Raw genomic sequence first — 20,930 nt, 5'->3', positions numbered from 1 at the left:
GGTGCTCACACACCGTGGAAGAGTTGGTGGATCAGAAGTCGGGGGCAGCTGCTGCTGTTACTGCCTTCACATCTGCCACTATCACGGCTGCCAGCACTCACAGGCTGACTGGACACTGGTACACTTACATCTTTTGGGATTTGCTTTCCCAGCACAACAGCAGCTGGAAAATGGCCCCCATTTGCCTCCCCAACTGCATGATACTGGCAGACCATAAGCTGCATCCAAAACCCTAACGGAAAGAGTCTGAAAAATGTAGTTTTTTGCCTTCTAGCCCTTAGGATACAAGAGGAGGGAATTCAGAAGAGGTGAGAGTGGACACTGAGTGCCCAAAGACAGGATCCATGATGCAAATTCCACCAAACCTTACAGGGCTATTTATTATGACTTGGTAAGGTTTCTTAAACACAGCAGAAATTAGATGCCTCTTGTCAAAGGGAGCCCCTGTGGATACATTGAGTTAGGCACCTGTAGATGGTTTTCCAGTAGATCTTTTAAAAATGTGACCTAAGTTAGCTGTCTACTTAATGACTGTTTTCATTGTATAGAAACTTTCCTCTTGACATTTGCCAGCCAATCCATGGCAGAAAACAGGCTTTGCTGGTCACATAGTTTTATGAACTGTGTTTCAGGTATTACTCACCTCCTCCCCAAGCAATATGCCCAGAGCATGCTTCTTAGAGGAAACCTGATACCATATGGTCAAGCCTGCACCTTCCAGTTCCCTGTTGGAATGGTATTTATTTTTCCATTGAGTAGAACTAATTTCACAACATGGCTGCACACTGCTTTGTAGAGAGCTTTATCAACAGGATAAAGGGATCTGAAGTCCTAAGTTAACTGACCGAATTACCTTCTCATTCTCTGTATTCTTACTAGCAATTTAATCTTATAGTTGACATTTCAATCTAGAATGGAGGTTTGGAAATTTCTTCTTTTAATTTGATTTTGCTCTAGACCAGTGGTTCTCAACCTTCCTAATGCCCCGACCCTTTAATACAGTTCCTCATGTTGTGGTGACCCCCAATTTCATTGTTACAAATTGAACATAATTAAAGCATAGTGATTAATCACAAAACCATATGTAATTATATATGTGTTTTCTGATGGTCTTAGGCGACTCCTGTGAAAGGGTCGTTCGTGACCCACAGGTTGAGAACCGCTGCTCTAGACAATGGTGTCAAGAAGTAACAGAATTAAGTTTGATTGTGAGTTATGAAAACCAAAATAATAATAGCTTACACCTCCCAAGGTTTTATTTCTCTCTCACGTGTGCAGTATTTGAAGGTAAGTGGTCCAGAGCTTGTGTGACGAGGTCCCTCTCAGGTCATTGTCCTGCCACACCAGAGTGTGGCCTTCCCTTTTGTGGTCCAGGTATGTAGCATCAGCATTCTAGTCAGAATGGATTCAGAGGACAAAAGAGGGCAAAGGGCACTTGCCCACTGTCTCTTAAGGAAGGTTTTGAGAAGCTAGAGGATTATACTTCACTCACATCCCACTGGTCAGCATTTAATCATATGCCTTCACTCAGCTGCAAGTGAGGCAGGGAAATGTAGTCTTTATTCTGGACACCTGTCCTGTTAAAAATTCTATTGTATTGGAAAGAGGGGAGAAAGGGTGTAGTTGGGGTGATGTGTAGACCATGCCACACCCAACTTTCATACAAACATAAAACATTTACTGGTTCAGAATATTCTTCCAAAAAACCTAATCTTTTTTACTGCACAGCTGACCTGACACATTATTTACCCTTACTTTTTAAATAGAAAAGGTATTTCCACCTGAGTTAACAAAACACAGGGTCTCCTGCTCCAACCCCCGCAGCCAGCAGGGGAGTCCCTTCACGTTTTGCCCTTGGGAGGTTCTCCTGATTCGGGTTCTTGAGGAGGATGGGGTTTGGTGTTAACATGGGCAGGAAAAGGGACTGTGAGGTTGTGGGTTATAGGTCAGCAGAAGAAGAGTGAGGGAAACCTGGGGGCATGGGGAAGGGCTGGAGGGGGCGAGGAGGTTCTGCGGATAAGTTTTCCCTCATCTCTTCTCACCACTCTTTCCTGCAGTTTGCTTTCTGCTCTAAGGTGATCCTTGGGACACAGTGAAAAGCAGGGGAAACAACTGGAGACCCCTGGGTGGCAGCCAGAGCTACGAGGGAGGAAGCAATCGCTACCTTTTCTTGAGCACTGAGGTGCCAGGCATTTTGAAAACATCTTATTTTATTCCCTAAAAAATCCTATGATTTAACCAATGAGGTAAAATACTCAGAAGTTTAAAATAATGCTCCAGAGTCACAGAGCTAGTGAGAGGTAAAGTCAGAATTCAGGAAAACTTCCAGTCAAGATGGTGCAGCAACGCCCTGGCCGGATAGCTCAGTTGGTTAGAGTGCTGCTCCAATGTCAAGGTTGCGGTCCAATCCCTGGTCAGGGCACATACAAGAATTAACCAATGAATGCATAAATGAGTGGAACAACAAATTGATGTCTCTTTCTCTCCCTTGCGTTCTCTCTCTCTCTCTCTCTCTCTCTCTCTCTCTCTCTCTCTCTCTCTCTCTCAAAAACAAAACAAAAAACAAACAACAAAAAATAAAAAAGATAAAATAAGTAAAGGCTGTGCTCACCTCCTTGTGACCACAGCAAAATCACTAAATTAGAGAAACATCATTGAGAACCACCTGAAGACAGCTGAACAGAAGTCCTTTAACTAATGACATAAAGAAGTCACGTTGAGACTGGTAGGAGGGACGGAGACGAGAAATGGAGATGAGAAATGGGCTGGTCCCACACCCACATGTAGTGATTAAGAACCTGGAGGGATATCTTAGCTGCAGAGGTCCCCTCTGAGGAGCAAGGGGTCCCAGCCCACACTGGGCTCCCCAGCCGTGGGCACCAGAATCAGGAAGAGAAGTCCCCATACCTTCTGGCTGTAAAAACCAGCAGGGGTTGCATCCGAGTGAGAAGGAGGGCTGCTGGAGTCCTAGGTGTTCCTCCTGAGGGGCCCACTCATGGACTCACCAGCTCACAAACTCACTCACCCAAGCGCCAGCACAGGGGAGGCAGTTCAGTCCAAAAGTGCCAGGGACATACAGGGAGGAACTGAATTGACTAGCTTCAGGGTGGGGGCTGGAAGGGTAGGGGTTAGGGTAGCTCTCTCCAGGGATGGAGGTACTGGCAGGCACCATCGCTCCTTTGTTGAGCTCTCCTCCAACCCAGATGGCAGGCACCAAATCTGAGCTCTCCATTAACCTGGCTAACATCATTGGTGATTCCCTAGGGCAGCACACCCCACTCAAACACCTGGGCCACTTCAAGGAGCTTGCCTCGGCTCGAGTTGAGGACTTTCCTAAAATTTCTAAAAGACCCACAAATCCCAGCAGCTGGCCTCGGCATGCCCTGTACCTCATGCTAAGTGGCCCCAAGCTCAACGCAAGTGGCAACTGATCTCAACCTGCATTGTAACTCCCCCATCAGGTCACTCCAAACCTGTCATATGCTGTGGCTAGTGTTGGTTTGGAATGTAGCTTTAATTAAACAACCACAAACCTTGCACAAGTGGTAGCTGGCCTTCACTTGCACTATAGAGTCCCATGCTCTTAGAGTCCCAGCCTGGTACCAGCGGCAGCCAGTCTTGCTTGCAGCTTAGCTTCTCCCAGGCGCCTCCAAGTCCAGCACAGGTAGGTGCCAAATGCCGATTACTTTGTAGCTCCTACCAGGAAGCCCCAAGCCAGGCACAAATGGCAGCTGACTGTGGCCTGCATCACAGCCCCTCCCAAGAGGCTATAGAATCAACACACCCAGTGGCCAACTTCAGACCACACCAGAGCATCACCCAACCAGCTCCACAAACGAACCACCCAAAGGGCAGAGGCGGATGGCACCAGCGCCCTGCTCTGTGGGGTAAGCTCCTGTACAAAAGCATATCCACTGCAGTCATGACCAGTCCTCAAAGCCTGTCAGCCTGAGGGTCATTCCTACTCAAGGCTCAATACAACAGGAGGGCATACACGACTCACACAAGGGCACACCTGGAACACCTGGCTCAGATGAACAGGCAAATGGTGCCAATGGGCCTCACAGGACACCTGCTACGTAAAGCCACTCTGCCACAGAAAATATAGAATTATCTGCCCAATACATAGAAACAAACACAGGAATCAAACAAAATGAGAAGACAAAAAACAAAACAAGAAACAAGTCCCAAATGAAAGGATAGAACAAAATTCCAAAAAAAGAGAAGTAAATGCAATGGAAACAAGCTGATACAGACTTCAAAACACTGGTTATAAAGATGCTCAATGAACTTAGGGGAAGAACATATGAACTCAGTGAGAACTGCAACAAAGATATAGAAACCATAAAATAGAATCAGTCAAAACTGAAGAATACAATAACTGCAATGAAGAATACATTTGAGCCCTAACTGGTTTGGCTCAGTGGATAGAGCGTCGGCCTGCAGACTGAAGGGTCCCAGGTTTGATTCCGGTCAAGGGCATGTACCTTGATTGCGCGCACATCCCCAGCAGGGGGTGTGCAGGACGCAGCTGATTGATGCTCCTCACTCATCGATGTTTCTAACTATTCCTCTCCCTTCCTCTCTGTAGAAAATCAATAAAATATATTTTTTTTAAAAAAGAATACATTCGAAGGAACCACCAGAACATTAGATGAAGCAGAGGATCAAATCTGCGATCTGGAAGAAAAGGTAGTGGAAAGCACCCAAAGAGATAGCAGAAAGAAAAAAGAATTTAAAAAATTGAGGATAGTTTAAGGGACCTCTGGGACAACATCAAGCATATCACATTTGCATCATAGGGGGTACCAGAAGGAGAAGAGGACAAGAGATTTAAAATTTATTTGAGGAAATAATGACTGAAAACTTCCCTAAGCAGGCAAAGAAATAGACATACATCCAAGTCCAGGAAGTGCAGAGAATACCAAACGAAGATGAACCCAGAGAGGTCCATATCAAGACACGTCAAATTAAAATGCCAAAGGTTGAAGATGAGGAAAGAATCTTAAAAGTAGAAAGAAAAAAGCAGTTAGTTATGTACAAGTTGAGTTCCCATAAGATATCTGATTTTTCAAACAGAGGCTTTGCAGGCCAGAAGGGAATAGCATGAAATCTTCAAAGTGATGAAGATGAAAGACCTACAACCAAGATTACTTTAACCAGCAAGGCTACAATATAGAATCAAAGGAGAGATAAAGAGTTTCCTAGATAAGAATAAGCTAAAGGAGTTTATCACTGCTAAGTCAGTATAGAAAGTAATTTTAAAGGGACTTCTTAAAGTAGAAAAGACTAAGAATAAATATGATTAAGAAAATATAGGAAAGAAAAAAAATTCTCACTGACAAAGGCAAACATTTAGTAATAGTGGTTCAACCAACTATAATGCTAGTACAAAGGTTAAAAGGCAAAACTAGGAAGATCATGTGTAATTACAGTAAAATGAAGGGATATAACCAAACACACACACAAAAGCAAAAAATAATGACAAAAACATAAACAGAGAAGGGTGAATAAAAACTGTAGTTATTTTAGAATGTGTTTAAACTTAAGCAACCATCAACTTAAAATAGATTGCTATAAATATAGCTTGGTATATAGGAAGGACATGGTAACCACAAAGCAAAAATTTATGAGATATAAAAAGAAAGAAAGAAATCTAAACACAACACTGTAGAACGTCACCAACATAGAGAAGAGAGTAACTCCAAAACAATCAGACAGCAATTAATAAAATGACAATAACTACACACCTATCAAGAACTACTTTAAATGTAAATGGACTAAATGCTCCAATTAAAAGACACAGGGTTGATGAGTGGATAAAAAAACAAGCCCTGTACATATGCTGCATACAAGAGACCAAAGTCAAATTGAAAGACACACACAGACTGAAAGTAAAGAGATAGAAAAAGGTATTTCATGCAAATGGAAATGAAAAAAAATCTGGGTAGCAATATTTATATGACTAAATAGAATTTAGAATAAGGCTGTAACAAGAGACAAAGAGGGACATTTATAATAATAAAAGCATAATATGCTAATTAGACCGGACAGCCAAACGACCTTCTGGATGTCATTCTGGATGTCCTTCCGGACAAAGCTGCTGTGGCAGGGGCTGAGGCAGAGGTGGTTAGGGGCAATCAGGCAGGCAGGTGAGTGGTTAGGGGAGATCAGGCAGGCATGCAGAGTGGTTAGGGGTGATCAGGAAGGCAGGCAAGTGGTTAGGGGTGAACAGGCAGGCATGCAGAGTGGTTAGGAGTGATCAGGCAGGCAGGCGAGCAGTTAGGGGCGATAAGGCAGGCAGGCTCAGTGGTTAGGGGTTATTAGGCAGGCAGGTGAGCAGTTAGGGGAGATCAGGCAGATAGGCAGGCAAGCAGTTAGGGGTGATTAGTTAGGCAGGCAGGCAGGCAGTTAGGAGCCAGCGGTCCCGGATTGCGAGAGGGATGTCTGACTGCCAGTTTAGGCTTGATCCCGGGATTGGGCCTAAATTGGCAGTTGGACATCCCCTGAGGGGTCCTGGATTGTGAGAGGGTTCAGGCCAGCCTGAGGGAGCCCCCCTCTGCCCCTGTGCATGGATTTTGTGCACCGGGCCTCTAGTTTCATAATGATTAAGGGATCAAAGCCAGAGACCCCACATTTCCCCAGCATGGAGACATGAGTCTGTCATTATTGGTTCCCACAGGAGCCCTGGTCACCCCTAGCCCTGTTCATATAGCTCCTCTGCACTTTCCAGCTATGTGACTTTGGAATGTCACTTAACCTCTCTGTTTCAGGTTATTTTCACATATAAACATAAAAGAAAAAGAAAAAATATATGCACACTTCAGAGGATGCAGTAGGGCATACTCAATATGTCTACTATTGCTGAGTTAGTCTCACAATTCTACTCTGTCAGAATAACATAGCACCCACCACTCTCCAGCTAAATATTGCAGGTTCTTTAACTGTGTTTCCCAAACTATGGCCTTCAGAATGCTTTCCCTTCTATTTTAAACAGCTCTTATGCCAATGTGTGGCATTTTGAGTGCTCTTTCTTGAATAAATCATTAAAAGAGAGTTCTTTTTCTTATAGTCCTTAAAAGGCTACATTTAATTGCATAAGAGATTAAATGGTCAGTACCAGTATAAACTAAAATGTTAGACCTACTAGTAAAAAGAATTTTATTTTGAAAAGTTTGTTTCCGGCCATCTGGCATGGCTCAGTGGTTGAGTGTTGACCTATGAACCAGGAAACCACTGTTCGATTCTGGTCAGGGCACATGTCAGGGTTGCAGGCTTGATCTCCAGTAGGGGGCATGCAGAAGGCAGTCAATCAATGATTCTCTCTCATCACTGATGTTTCTATCTTCCTCTCCCTCCCTCTCTCTGAAATCAATTTTAAAAAAATAAAGTGTTTGTTGTGGGAAGGAATCCTATATTATAAAAGCCTAATATGCAAATCGACTGAACAGCAGAATGACTGGTTGGCCCCGGGGTGAGGCCAGTGAGCGGGCAGCACCAGGCCAGCTAAGGCAGGTGCCAGCAGGCAGAGGGAGGCAATGGCGATCGGGGGGCGGGGGGGTGGTGGTGGTGGTGGTGTGATGGGGGGGCAGCCACTCGCTGGCTAGCGGTATCCCCCGATCAGCCCGCAGGTCACCTCTTGCAGAGGGAGGCCAGACTGTGGCTTAAGCCCACTCCCTGAAGGGGAGCCATCAGTCTGACAACCCCCGAGGGCTCCCGGTCTGTGAGAGGGCTCAGGCCGGGCTAAGGGACCTCCCCCCCTCCCCCTTAAGTGCACAAATTTTCATGCACTGGGCCTCTAGTAAGTATAGATAAAAAAGGAAACAAACTTTTTAAAATATATTTTTATTGATTTCAGAAAGGGAGAGAGAGAGAAACATCAATGATGAGAGAGAATGATCGATCAGCTGCCTCCTGCATGCCTTCTACTGGGGATCAAGCCTGCAACCTGAGCTTGTGCCCTGATTGGGAATCAAATCATGACCTCCTGGTTCATGGGTCGATGGTCATCCACTGAGCCACACAACAAACACTTAAATGCAACAGCTAGTGAGTCTTAAGTTGGGCTAGTTACAGGATCATGTTGGGCATTAGTTGAATGAATGCTGGCATATTTTTTTTCTCTGTCACTTCAATAAGAACTGAGTCTTTTCTGATGCAAGAAGATACTTTAAGGAGGACATGACCAGATGCCCTCTAAATTCCCTCTTAATCCTCAGATTCTGTGACTGAGGCTTCTTCAGTTTTGCTTAAAGTACACATATACTGAAGTCCTCATCATTCCAATGCAGTAAGTTCATCACACATGTTATTTAAAGGAAATTTCATTTATAACTATAATATATATAAATACAAATATTTCCCATTTTCCTTTTCTTATAGGAAATTGCTTCTTCAGAGTGATTATATTGGATTTAAAGTGGTTTATCTACTCATGCTGTTTATTTTCCCACTTGACATTTAATCTCCTCTCTATTTTGTTAGATAATCCTTTAGTTATTCCCATGGGTATAAACAAATGTTTCCAGTTATAGAAATGGCAGGAATATCCCATATTCTTGAAGACCACACAGAATTCCTGACAAGGCACAGTCCTTTGGAACTCTTAGCATGAATAAATGCAAGGGCCCTGCTCAGCTGGTCAGTTCCTTTGATGACATGGGCATAGTCTGGGTACATGGGAAATAAAAGAGCTTTGTGAGTGGACCAGTGATTAAAACTGATAATCAATCAAATAATGACTTCCCTCAGAAATGTTCACAGATACAAAGCATGAATTTTTTGTAAACAGAGTGACAAAGCAAAACACAGGGATCAAATATAGTCTATCTTTCGTGGTCACAGACTCACTCCATTTACTAAAATTTAACAATAGCTAACGCACTTGTATCTCCGTTTTAACAAGTTTTAGTCACTAGCTAGTCTTATCTTTCTTATAGGAAGAGTTACTTGTTAAAGGATTAAGGACTTTAGTTAGGGAAGAATTACAAAGCAATTACAAGGTATTAAACTCTTAGTCATTAGATTAAAGTTTATCAGGTCAAATCCTCAAATATCACATCAATCATATCACATATACTAAGATACATAAATTAAATGCCCAGATTCTAATGCAGGCAACGTTATTTTTGCCTAACTTTGTGGTGAACTTTACTAAAGGCTCCACTAGTGCCTTAAAAAATACAGAAACTTCTTGAACAGAAATCAGTTACCTGGAGAAATAAAGATACTCCAAATGCCTATTGTCAAAACTCTGGAAAAAGAGAATTTCTATCTTCAGTATTTTAAAAATGGGTATCTAAATAATTTCAGGTTAAACTAGGCTAGTAACTTCAATCTTCTCCATTGAGCTGTTAAAATGGAAAAAATTTCAAGTTCTAAATATAATAAAGACTTACATACACATTCAAATAGAAAATGGGGATTTATTTTCTATTACGCTTTTCTGGACAAAAGGAGATGAATTTTTTACTTCTTATTTCTTATAACAAACATTGTAAGGTTTCTTTTAAAAAACATAACAAAACAGAATTGTAGTTGAGAAGATTACTTATTTATGAATGGCATAAACCAGAGTCCAGTTAAAATAACACTTAATACAGATTCGCCCTAATAGACGATGTTGTCAACTTTTACATATGAGTACTTCTCATATCCCTTCTGGGTGGCCTGGACCCCTTTATCCTCAATATAACATCTTTATTTTTCTTCTCTAGAGTTTCCTTTACTTAAAATAATGGCTTGAGGAAGATTATGAGACTTAGTGGCTCTGTGCTCTTTTTTAAATGTTGGGCAAACTTGGGCTGGTTGATAACAACTTAACTCATTTAAATGAACTGTGTTTTCAGAGCCCTGGGTTGGCCCTGCAGTTTGAGAGACCTTGGTTCCTTTTGTAGCTAAATATAGAGTCCATTCTTCCACCAGCCCACTGCAGAGGCTAAGTCCAGGAAATAGATTACATTGAGTGTTACTGTTCAGAAGAGATTTGCATTTAATGCTGTTGTTATAGGTAAAGTATTTCCTTAAGCAAAAATCTCATTTACTCAGTGGTTAGAGGAAACACTGAATTTCATAGCCAAAGTTCCTTTTTCTGTAGAAAAGATTTTAAATCTGCTTGATCACTACCTTTCAATTCTTTTTTCTTATAGACATGCATGCTCCATGATTTAAACTTCTTAAGTTCATTTAAAGTCAGAGAAAAAATTCAAGAGGATAAGAACAAGCACAAAGTCATAACAAAACAAACAAAAAACAGTTTTGCCATTAAATTTTCTCCTGGATAACTTAGCAAATATTTGTCCTTTCCATTCTGTTTCAACACTGCAGACAATATATGCATGGCTCTCTGGTGAAGCAATGTGCATATAAGTGACAAAACTTGGAAATGTAGATAAAACTTTTAAAATCCTAGTAATACTACAACAGCTTCTTATTTATTCTGTCAACGTCCATTCCACATAAATTCACATTTCGGTTCCAGGAGGGCATGAGCCATAAGCCCTAATCCCAAAGACCACTATCTGTGGAGGGTAATTAGAGCCTGCTGCCAGTGTCTTCTGGTGGCAAACTTGTGAAAATCTTCTGGAAGACTAATAAAATCATATTCTGATTATTTGTCTTCTGGATTCAGGGGACCATGGAAATAGAAAAGGATAAAAACAAGGCATGCTTTATTTCTGAGGTTTCTTGGACTGGAAAGTAGAAAAATAGGTGTTTTCCTTTGGGTTTTTTTTGTGTGGCCGAGAATGGTGAGGTTGGTATTTCTGAGAGCACTTTTTCACTTTCCTCAGTCTTTAAGGGAGTGGTAGGCTTTGGTAGTCCGGCTGTTGACAAAATCTGTCTTCTTAAACTGAGCCTTTGGAATAAGCAAACAAAAAATATAATCAATAACAACATTTGCACACACAAAACTGCAGTTCTTAGTGATTTCCCACCAGGGTCAGACAAGTGGGCCATTGGGATCTGGCTCTGCTAACTAGGACGCATGCCTTTTGAGCGCTCTTACCTTCTTGTAGGCATTGTGGAGCTCCGTGTGTGTCCACAGGGCATATAAGAGAACAGAAGCGGCTTTGCTTGCCTTGTTGGAGGCATAGCTGAAAGAAGAAAAGGACATTCCGAGATCAGTGAGAATGTGTCTGAGGCTCCCGGAGGTGGCCGTTGGACGGTCTGTGAATCTTCTTTAACTGCTGCTGCTCAGTAGCCATCCATTAAGTCAGGTTACTCACAATGACAAGAGAATCAAATGGTAAACTTCAGGCCAGGGACCACTCATTGTTTTTTAAATGTATTTTTATTGATTTCAGAGAGGAAGGAAGAGGGAGAAAGAGACAGAAACATCAATGATGAGAGAGAATCATTGATCGCCTGCATCCTGCACATCCCCCACTGAGGATCTTGCCCACAACCCGGGCATGTACCCTAACCAGGAATCAAACTGTGACCTCCTGGTTCAAAGGTCGATGCTTAACCACTGAGTCACGCTGGCCAGGCTATAAATTATTTTGAAAAAATCTTTTAAATATGTTTTTATTGATTTTTCAGGGAGAGGAAGAAAGAGAGATAGAGATAGAAACATTGATGAGAGAGAGCAACATCATTGATTGGCTGCCTCCTGCAGGTCCCCTACTGGGGATCGAGCCCACAACCTGGGCTTGTGCCCAAACTGGGAATCAAGCTGTGACCTTCTGGCTCATAGATCAACACTCAACCACTGTGCCACTCCAGCCAGGTGAAAAAAATCTTATAAAACCACTAACAGTGCTAACAAATAAAGAGTTTATAGAGCAAATTTTTTATATTTATAAGGACTATGTTACAAATCCTTAAATTTATTTATAGAATACAATTTATATTTATATATTTATACTGCCATTTATAGAACAAATATGTATGTATACTTATAATGTGTGTGCATGTATTTTTATCAGGAAAGTGTGACTGAAAAATGTATATATCCTTCTCTTAGACTGAGTGACTCTATAGGTAGGACTAATTTTTTCAAGTTAATAAAATAAATTCTTGTTGGAACATTTGTTAAAATAGGTTCAAAATGTCTTTGTTCTTGTGCAGAGCAAATGTCAAATGTGTTCCTGTTTTAAATCCAAGTTACCACTGAATTTGACATTGTATTTAGTTTTTGATGTTCTGCTTTTAAATTTGTCCCAAATTTCCTGTTTCTGGCTGAGGAGAAAATGCTTTCTTTGATCTTTTTCTCTTCTACCACCTGAACTTTCTTTTAACAAAGAAACATATCTTTTATCTTTCCTATCATAGGAGTTTGTAAACATGCAACCGAGAATAGAGAATGCAAAGCTGTATGGAGAAGCGCATGCTGGGCTCATTCTTCAGCTAAAAGCCTTTCTCTTCCACACCAACCGGGCAGAGAGGGTAAGGCAGATTGGCATCTTACAGAATTTTTAGTTACCTCATGGATTTCTCAGACTAGCTTGTTTATAACTGAGATACTAATTAATCCATGAAAGCTATGGGTCCCTAATATTTAAAATTGGAAAGAGTTCAACAGCAAGTGAAGGGGAACAGAATACACCAACCCAAAATATGCCTCTCTGGCACGGGATTATTTTAGCTGATTATTATTATTTTTTTTAATATATTTTATTGAGTTTTTACAGAGAGGAAGGGAGAAAGATAGAGAACTATAAACATCGATGAGAGAGAAACATCGATCAGCTGCCTCCCGCACATCTCCCACTGGGGATATGCCCGCAACCCAGGTACATGCCCCTGACCGGAACCGAACCTGGGACCCTTCAGTCCGCAGGCCGACGCTCTATCCACTGAGCCAAACCGGTTTCGGCAAGCTGATTATTTTTAAGAAACAGCAGACATAGGGAAAGCTCTGAAAACTGAGTGGAAGTTACCCTTGAAAGAGACATTTATAAGGAAAATCTCCACTTGTAAGGAGTTTCTGTACCAGAAAGTGAGGGATGACTAAATCTTTAGAAAGTTTGATCAACGGAGAAGGCAAGGAGTTAAATCTGCCTAACAACCCTTGTTTACTGTGCTTTTCCTGGGAATCCCCCTAAACTGGCCTCCCCTCTTCCCCAGCATCTTTTGTTAGAGGCTTGGGCCATTTCTAGGAGTTACTCAGTTTTCCTGGGTCTCTCCCAAGGATACAGACGGTCTATATGCTATCAAACTTCCTTTGTTTTTCTTTTGTTAATCTTTCTTTTTTATTGCAGGGGTGTCTCAGCCAAGAACCCAGTGATACTGTTGTAATTAACCTAGTTATTAGTAACAGGAAAGGAGCAAAGGGAAGGCCAGATATTATAGACATGTCATTTAGGCAGTTTCACCAGGAAGTTAAAGCTTTACACTCCCCAGGGAGCCGCCAGTCTATTCCCTACAGATTGCTGGAGGAAGGCACTGAACAGGGGGCGAGAGAGACATGACCAGTAAAGTTTGGGTGACATTAGAAAGGTACTTGTTTGTCAGTCACACCTGGGAAAAGGTCACTGGCCAGAATGGGTGTGGCCACTGCAAGCACGGGAACATTTAATCCCCTAAACAAAAGAGTTAGCTCTCTTGCTTTTTCTTGGTTCCTCTTATGCTCTTAGCGTGCTGTGCTCTTGATTGACTCCCAGTTTTGGGGCTCTCACACTCCTGCTTCCTGCATTCACCCACATGACCACCCCTACACACAATGGACTAATGGACTATATAACTAGCTGCTGCTGAACTGGACCCGGCTGCAATGTGGAATGGAAACTGTGGACACTGACTTTGCTTTTAGCTCTACTGAAGCCCCAGCTGCACTCCTTCAAGAACTGGATTAAGGGAAATGGGGCTTTGGAAACCAAGGGATGTAATTCAACACAAATAAAAATCACTCATCCTCCCGTGTGAGTCTCAAAAAATTCTTTTTCTTGAGATATCGTAAGGACTCCATCCCCAATACCTCAATTCCCCTGATAACACTAGAAGGGTAGAGAAAAAAGTATTTTTCCTCCCCTTCACAAGGGTGTTATATTTATAAAATTTGTTTATAAGTTGGCTGTTGACACTTGGGAACTCATTTATTCAAAGATAAAATGATATAAATGATAATTGGTCCCCAGACTAGCCCGTGTGAAAGGATCTCAACCTTGAATGAAACCAGAGGATATGAAATAGAGAATGTCATGCATGCCCCCTCAGAAGAAGAGAACTTATGAACTGAGAGACTGACTCCCTGTAAATGTCTGATTAAAGAAGACTGAGCCTCCCTGGAAGCTGCTGCAGCATGGGTTACCAGCACTGTCATTTCTCTGCTATTCCTGAATGAGCTCAAATTCTGGGAATCGGAGCTTGCCTCAGTTAATGTCTTCATTTAAACGGATGCCATAAATTACAGGTCAGCTGTACAACACTTTAGCAAGCAAGGAGCATCAGGCACAGACAGTAGAAATTCCTTGTTGACTTTTTCTCTTTTCTTTTTTTAGACAGGGCATGTGAGGACTGGCTCACAAATGGACACTTGGGGCAACAAAGAAATAACAGATTAGCTCCTCCATATGTTGCTAAGCTACAAGAAGTTCCCCAAAGTGATGGTGTTAAGCAGAGGTAGTTAGCTAGTTATTAATAAAGAGAGGGACCAAAGGGGATTCAGACACTGAGCTTAATAAACTAAGGAGCTGAATCAAATATTAAACTTAATAAACTGGGAAGCGAATCACACATTGGGCCTGCTTCACTAGGAAGTTACAGCATCCCATTAAGCTGGATTTGCTAGGAGGCTATAGCATTAAATTCATGTACACACTTCAGGGTGTCTTGGAGGAGACTTAACCCTGCAAGCAGCCAGGAAGATCTTCCTGGGGGGTGCTGCCTGACGATACCAGATTATGGGACGGAGGAGAGAAAACTCCGCTGCTCAGCACATGCACAGTAGAAACCAGATGACGCAACAGAATTCTTAGAAGTCAACATGGCACAGGGGAGGAGCTTCTACTTGAAGCATGCGAAGTAAAAGCCAAAAGGTGATATAAAGAGGCAGAGCCTAGCCTGGAAAAATCTGGGGAAAGAATCAGGTTGGATAGGGGGCATGAAACCCTGGTAGGTCCAGGAAAGGGATTGGTTAAGGGCAGGGCCCAGTGAGAGCCCAGGAGAAATCGGGAAGTGGGTTGGATGGTTTGAGGGACACCTTGCTCGTTATGGAGAACCAAGAAAATACATGCAGGATTATCAGAAGTTTCAAGGAAGTTGCTGCTAGAGCCTGCCCACCCTCTACATCCCCGAGGGTGTATTATTTCTCTTCAGCCCAATAAAAATCTTACCACTACATTTAAACTTCTCCATGCATGAGCCCTTTGAAATTTCTTTCTTGAGACACTACAAAAGAGGCCACTTTCACCAGCAACTTTTACTCCAATGTGCCTGCTATGTCTGAGTACTCAAATAAGTAAAATCATGCAGTCTTTTGGAAATTTGCTTAGAAGTTTGGATGACTACTGCAAATAGTCATTTCTGTTTTGCAGCAATAATTCGCTTTTTCCCACAAAGACAGACCAACTGCTATTTGCCAGGCTCTGGGAACAGGTAATATTCCCTGCTAACCAGTGCTCCTTTTCATCGTGTGACCCTGACTCTGAATGGGGTCTTCCCTCCCATGAACTTTGCCAGAGCGCGGCTCAAAGCACAAGGGGTTTATACTAGGTGGGGTTGTGGTAGAGGACACAGGTGATCATCCAGGATGCCACAGACCCCTCTGCTCACCCTTGTGTGGCCAAGCACATGCTTGTCCATTACAGAGGAAGTCCATTTGCTTTGCAACTCATTAGAACTGGGCTATAACATTTCTCTCTTTTTTAGTTATTTACAAAAGTAAGTTGTCTTTAACAAGTCAAACAATTCAGAATTGTATAAAGAGAAAAAGATAGTAATCTTCATGCCCCCTTTAGATCCTATCACTCTAAATTAAGTAATAGTAATATTTGATTATACAAGGTTTTTCATTCTCTTCCTTTCTTTTTATTTTATTACTAGAGGCCTGGTCCACAAGATTCATGCACTTGCAGGGGCGGGGGTGGGGGTGGGGGGGATCCTCTCAGCCCAGCCTGTGCCCTCTCACATTCCGGGAGTCCTTGGGGGATGTCTGACTGTAGGCCCAAGGGGAGCGGGCCTAAGCCATCAGTCAGACATCCTTAGTGCTGCCACAGAGGCGGGAGAGGCTCCTGCCACCACTGCTGCCCTCACCAGCGTGAGCCCTGTGGGAGCACACTGACTACCAGAGGGCAGCTCATGCAATTGAGCGTCTGCCCCTTGGTGGTCAGTGCACATCATAGTGACCGGCTGTTCTGCTCTTTGGTCAATTTGCATATTGGCCTTTTATTAATAGGACTAGAGGCCCAGTGTATGAATTCGTGCACAGGTGAGGTCCCTTGGCCTGGCTGGCAATTGGGGCCGATTGGGACTGCCTTGCCCATTCCTGATCGGGCTTATTGGGGCCAGCCAGCTGGGGGGAGGGACTGTGGGAGGTTGGCCAGCGGCAGGAAGTTGCTGTGGGATTGCACTGACCACCAGGGGCAGCTCCTGCACTGATTGTCTACCCCCTGGTGGTCATTGCATCGTCATAGTGACAGGCCAGTTGACCGGTGGTCTGGTTTTAACGGTCACTTAGGCTTTTATATATATAGATTATTTTAAATCCTCATCTGCGGATATGTTTCTATTGATTTTTTAGAGAGAGAGAAAGGGAAAGAGAAACATGGATGTGAGAGAGAAACATCAACTGGCTGCCTTGCATACTCGCCCCAACAGGGGACTGAATCCACAATCCAGGTATGAGAATCGAACTCGCAACCTTTTGGTGTTGTTCCAACCAAGCCACCCGGCCAGGGCTCTTCCTCCATTTTTAAATGGGGAAAATTCAAAGATAGAAAAGGGGATGTGGGATGATGTATATGCATTAGACTTCTCTTCTCAAAAGGGAACAAGAAATGGAAAGAGAAGTAACAGAGAAAACTGGGAGAGGAAGAACTTATTATGCTGGCCTCCCACTTGTGTTATCACTACTTCTTCTTAGCCACCTGGGCCAACATGGGCTCCACAGATTTCAGTGAAAGGTATTCCCTGTCCATAGTCCTCCCACTCTGCCTACATTCTGCTGTTCTTAAATCACAGCTGTAGTTCTGGGAAACAAATTAATTCATCAGGTTAATAAAATGCTGGAAGCTCTGGAGTTTGGCCAGCCCTGAATGTTGCCCATGGTCCACAGTGACAATGTTTACAACTAGATTTACACACGGGAGTGGCGGTGGGAAAGGGGAGACAGCCGATGGGCAGGTGCTAAAGGACTTACGTATCGCCTGCGCTGATAGTCATAATTTTCTGCAGGCCCCCAGTGTTTAGAAGGTCCCGGGCATTCTGGTAACTGTTCTGGATTAAGTTGTTCAATGTGTAACAGGCAGAGGCTGTAGTTTCAATGAGAAGCTCAGTACTTGGAACTGTGTCAGGAATTATGGAAACCAAATCAGGTAGAGTTTCTTTGGCTACAAAATGAGAGAAAAAGAACACTTGATTAAAAACACTGTTTTTAACCTCAAGATCCCAGTAAGTTTTGGGTAAAGAACATTTTATAGAGGAAAAACAGCATATGGAAAGCTGTTACCTCTCTAATACTGGAGTTTTGAAAGGATTTTTAAAAAGATGATGCTGTTTGCTCAATACACTGGAAATCTTTTCAGAAAGGAATTTGATAGAAAGAGCAAAAAATTTTAAAATTTTCACATTCTTTGTTTGACTCAGTAATTCCACTTCTAGGAATTCAAACTAAAGATATCACTTTAAAAATAGAAAAAGCTTTATGTAGAAATCTTTATTATAGCATTATGCATAAATGAAAAATTATAATAAGCCTAATAGAATATAATACATCTGCAAAGAATTTTATGTAAAATATATCTATGAAGCACACAAATAATAAGAAAATACTTATATTCATATTCTATATAAAAATCTATACTTATTTATATAAAGAATACATAATACTATAACATTAGGAAACAAAATACACATAAGAAACCTTAGAAGCAATACATTAAAATATTAATAGTTGTTTTTCTATAACAATATTGATGGTGACCTAAATATATTTAAAAAAATTATCTGCCCAAAGTTTCTTTAATACGCAAATAATAGTATCATTTTAAAAAGACAGATTATTTTAAATTTATTTTTCACTAACTATGCAAGTTCTTGGTAGCAGGGTTTTAGTTTGGCTTCTTTTGTAGAAACAAGAGCGGTAGTAATGGTTGATGATTTCATTATAACTTGCCCTATGGTATATATTTTGGACAGTATGAATTTGTACTTGATTTTTTGCAATAATTATTTTCACATATGCTTTCTCTTTTTCTCTAACTAGATTGGACTCTCCTTAAAAGATATGGAAGGGGAGGGTAGGAAGAGATCAACCAGTAAACGCATATGCGTATATGTATAACCCATAGTCATAGACAATAGGGTGGTGAAGGCTTTTGAGGGGGGACAAAAGGGGAGAAGGCAATGGGGGGAAAAAAGGCCATATGTAATACTTTCAACAATAAAGATTTATTTAAAAAAAAGATATGGAACATATTTCTCTTGCTTTTGTAGCTCCTCAGAGCTCTTTAATACAGTGTTGTGTTTATTGTAGTTTAAAACAAATACTTCTGCTTAATTTTATTATTTTTCATCTGAGTTTATGTGGCACCTTGAACTGTACTTCTCTCTCTATGAGTCTACATGGTGATCAGTTACATGAATTCCAGATGTGGCTACGGGACCCTTGACGACAGTCATAGTATTCGTTTGCGGATGTCTATCTTCGACTGCCATGCCTATTACAGAGACCTGCGATAAAAGGAACTGAACAATGTCATCCTTTGATGACACCTGGGCCCCACTGACAGGAAAGGCATACCTTCTACTCAAAGGCCGGAACACTTCCTTTTTGACGGTGTTTCAGCATCGCAGCAGAGGGTGAAGGGCTTAGATCTCATCCTCCGAGGCCACACCTCTTTAGTTTCAGTCCTGTCTCTGCCACTTAATGGCTGTGTGGTTTGGGTAGGCTACTTAACCTCTCTATGCTTGGTATTCCCTAATTTGTAAAGTGGGTGTGTAATAATAGTATTTACTTCACAGGGTTGTTTTGAGGGATTAAATAAGTTAACATGTGTTACTGCATCATAATACCCTGTGCCTAGTAAGCTCTCAACACAGATACATTACTATGAGAAGGTTTCCTCTTTTTAATAAGTTAAATCACAGAACTAAAGGCCTTGAGAACATGAAATTTCCTTCCACTGAATTTAGGTGGAAAACATAAAAGTAAGTCTGTGACAATCACAACAGAAAATGCTCAATCTCTCTGCAAGGTGCGGTGGTGGCTGCTGAGACCGGGGCTGCCCACAGTGAGAACAATCACTGATGAGTGAGCCCCACCTTTCCCCCTCACCACCACCAGCAGGTCCACTTATGTAGATCAATTTTAAGGTGGAAAGGTAGGGTCACGTCTAAGGAGTGAGAATTAGAGAAGATAGAGTCTTTAACACTTTGTAGCATGTTTGTTTTTCTGAGAAAATATAACTGTTTTCATGACAAAGCGTAACACTACAATATAGAAAGGGTCTCTGTATTTCTCTTCCTCTCTTATTATAATACAAGAATAAATTCTTTTGTGTACTCACAACTGTAAACCTATTTTGCCCCACCCTGTGTTCTCTCTCTCTCTCTCTCTCTCATACACACACTCTCACTCTCACACACACACACACACACACACACTGGGCCTCCATAAATACATTCACTCACTCACTTTGGGACAATTAAAATTGGATCTTTAATAGTGAAATCTAAAATTAAAGGCCTTATCACGATATAGGAAGGTTATAGCTTAATGTCATATAGTTGAGGGAGATTTTATGTACAGACAGTCCTCGGGTTACGTCGGACTCGAGGTTACATCGCCATCTCCCATTTATTTATGAAAAAAAAAAAAGTTCCGTCATTTCAGTGTATGTACATATATGCTTTATGTTTTTTATTATTTATTTGTCACAAGTAAAGCTCAGGAGTTGTTATCTTTCTTTTAAATGTTTTTTACTGTTTCACTTCATTACTGCTGTGTATGTGCTCCATGGGAGTGACGTAGATGCTTATGTAGGTGGGTTCCGACTTACGGTGAAGTAGGAACGGATCTCGACGTAACCCAGGACCCACTGTAATGGCTAAAAACCCAAGCCAAGGCATGGATGTTTGAAAATTCTGCAACAATGAATGAATGTGAATTGAGATCCTAGAGAAGTGTCCAAATACTTCCTGTTGCTTGCACATACTGTACACTGTTACCTGATCCTGGGAAAACACTGTTAGGTAGCGATTACTAATCTCCCCCTGTTTGGAGCAGTTAAATGACCAGTCACGGTGACCTTGGTGGCACTGCAGGATGCAGGTCCATGTCCTCTGCAGGAGGCCCATTACTCCGTCACCGCACTAAGTTGTCTATTACATTTATTTCTTTAAATCTAAGTGACATGTGATAATTGCATTCCGGGCCAGCACATGGAAAGTTTTACCTGGCCTTGAAGTCTCTCATGAGAAACACAAAACATGCATTTCAAAGTGATTTCATTTATTCCTGGCTATTAATACTCTGAACCAAGACAGGTCCTTTTACTCAAATTATATATTTGACATAAAGCCAATTTAAAGTTTAAAAACTGTATTTATCTTGCTGAAGCCTCATCTCACTATTGCCCTTAACATGCGGGGCGGTTTATGAGTGAAATCTCTTCCATAAACTGTGGAGCTACCGCTTCATCTGCGCCGAGGCCTGCAGCACTTCTGCCTGGAAGGCACATGCATAATGTGCAGAGTGCAGTTATTTCATCAGCAAAGTTTTAAAGATGGAGTCAACGTTTTATTTGGGAAAAGAAAAAAAGTCAAAGGAT

The 20,930-nt window shown here is 41.8% G+C and overlaps 1 protein-coding gene across 1 annotated transcript in view; it reads right to left on the bottom strand.

Annotated features, from left to right (window-relative positions):
- Positions 1-9,405: 9,405 nt before the first annotated feature.
- Positions 9,406-20,930, bottom strand: part of PKP2 (plakophilin 2) — a 77,698-nt gene continuing 66,173 nt past the window's right edge. The window contains exons 11-13 of the mRNA XM_036299498.1: positions 17,300-17,489; positions 11,006-11,093; positions 9,406-10,855 (exon numbers count right to left, since the gene is read on the bottom strand). Coding sequence (XP_036155391.1) covers positions 10,787-10,855; positions 11,006-11,093; positions 17,300-17,489 — 347 coding nt within the window. The 3' untranslated portion in view covers positions 9,406-10,786. The remainder of the gene's footprint in view (positions 10,856-11,005; positions 11,094-17,299; positions 17,490-20,930) is intronic.

The sequence above is a fragment of the Myotis myotis genome, unplaced genomic scaffold (assembly GCF_014108235.1).
Source record: "Myotis myotis isolate mMyoMyo1 unplaced genomic scaffold, mMyoMyo1.p scaffold_m19_p_3, whole genome shotgun sequence".
Classification (NCBI taxonomy): Eukaryota; Metazoa; Chordata; class Mammalia; order Chiroptera; family Vespertilionidae; genus Myotis; species Myotis myotis.
This window is presented reverse-complemented; position numbering and strand designations above follow the sequence as displayed.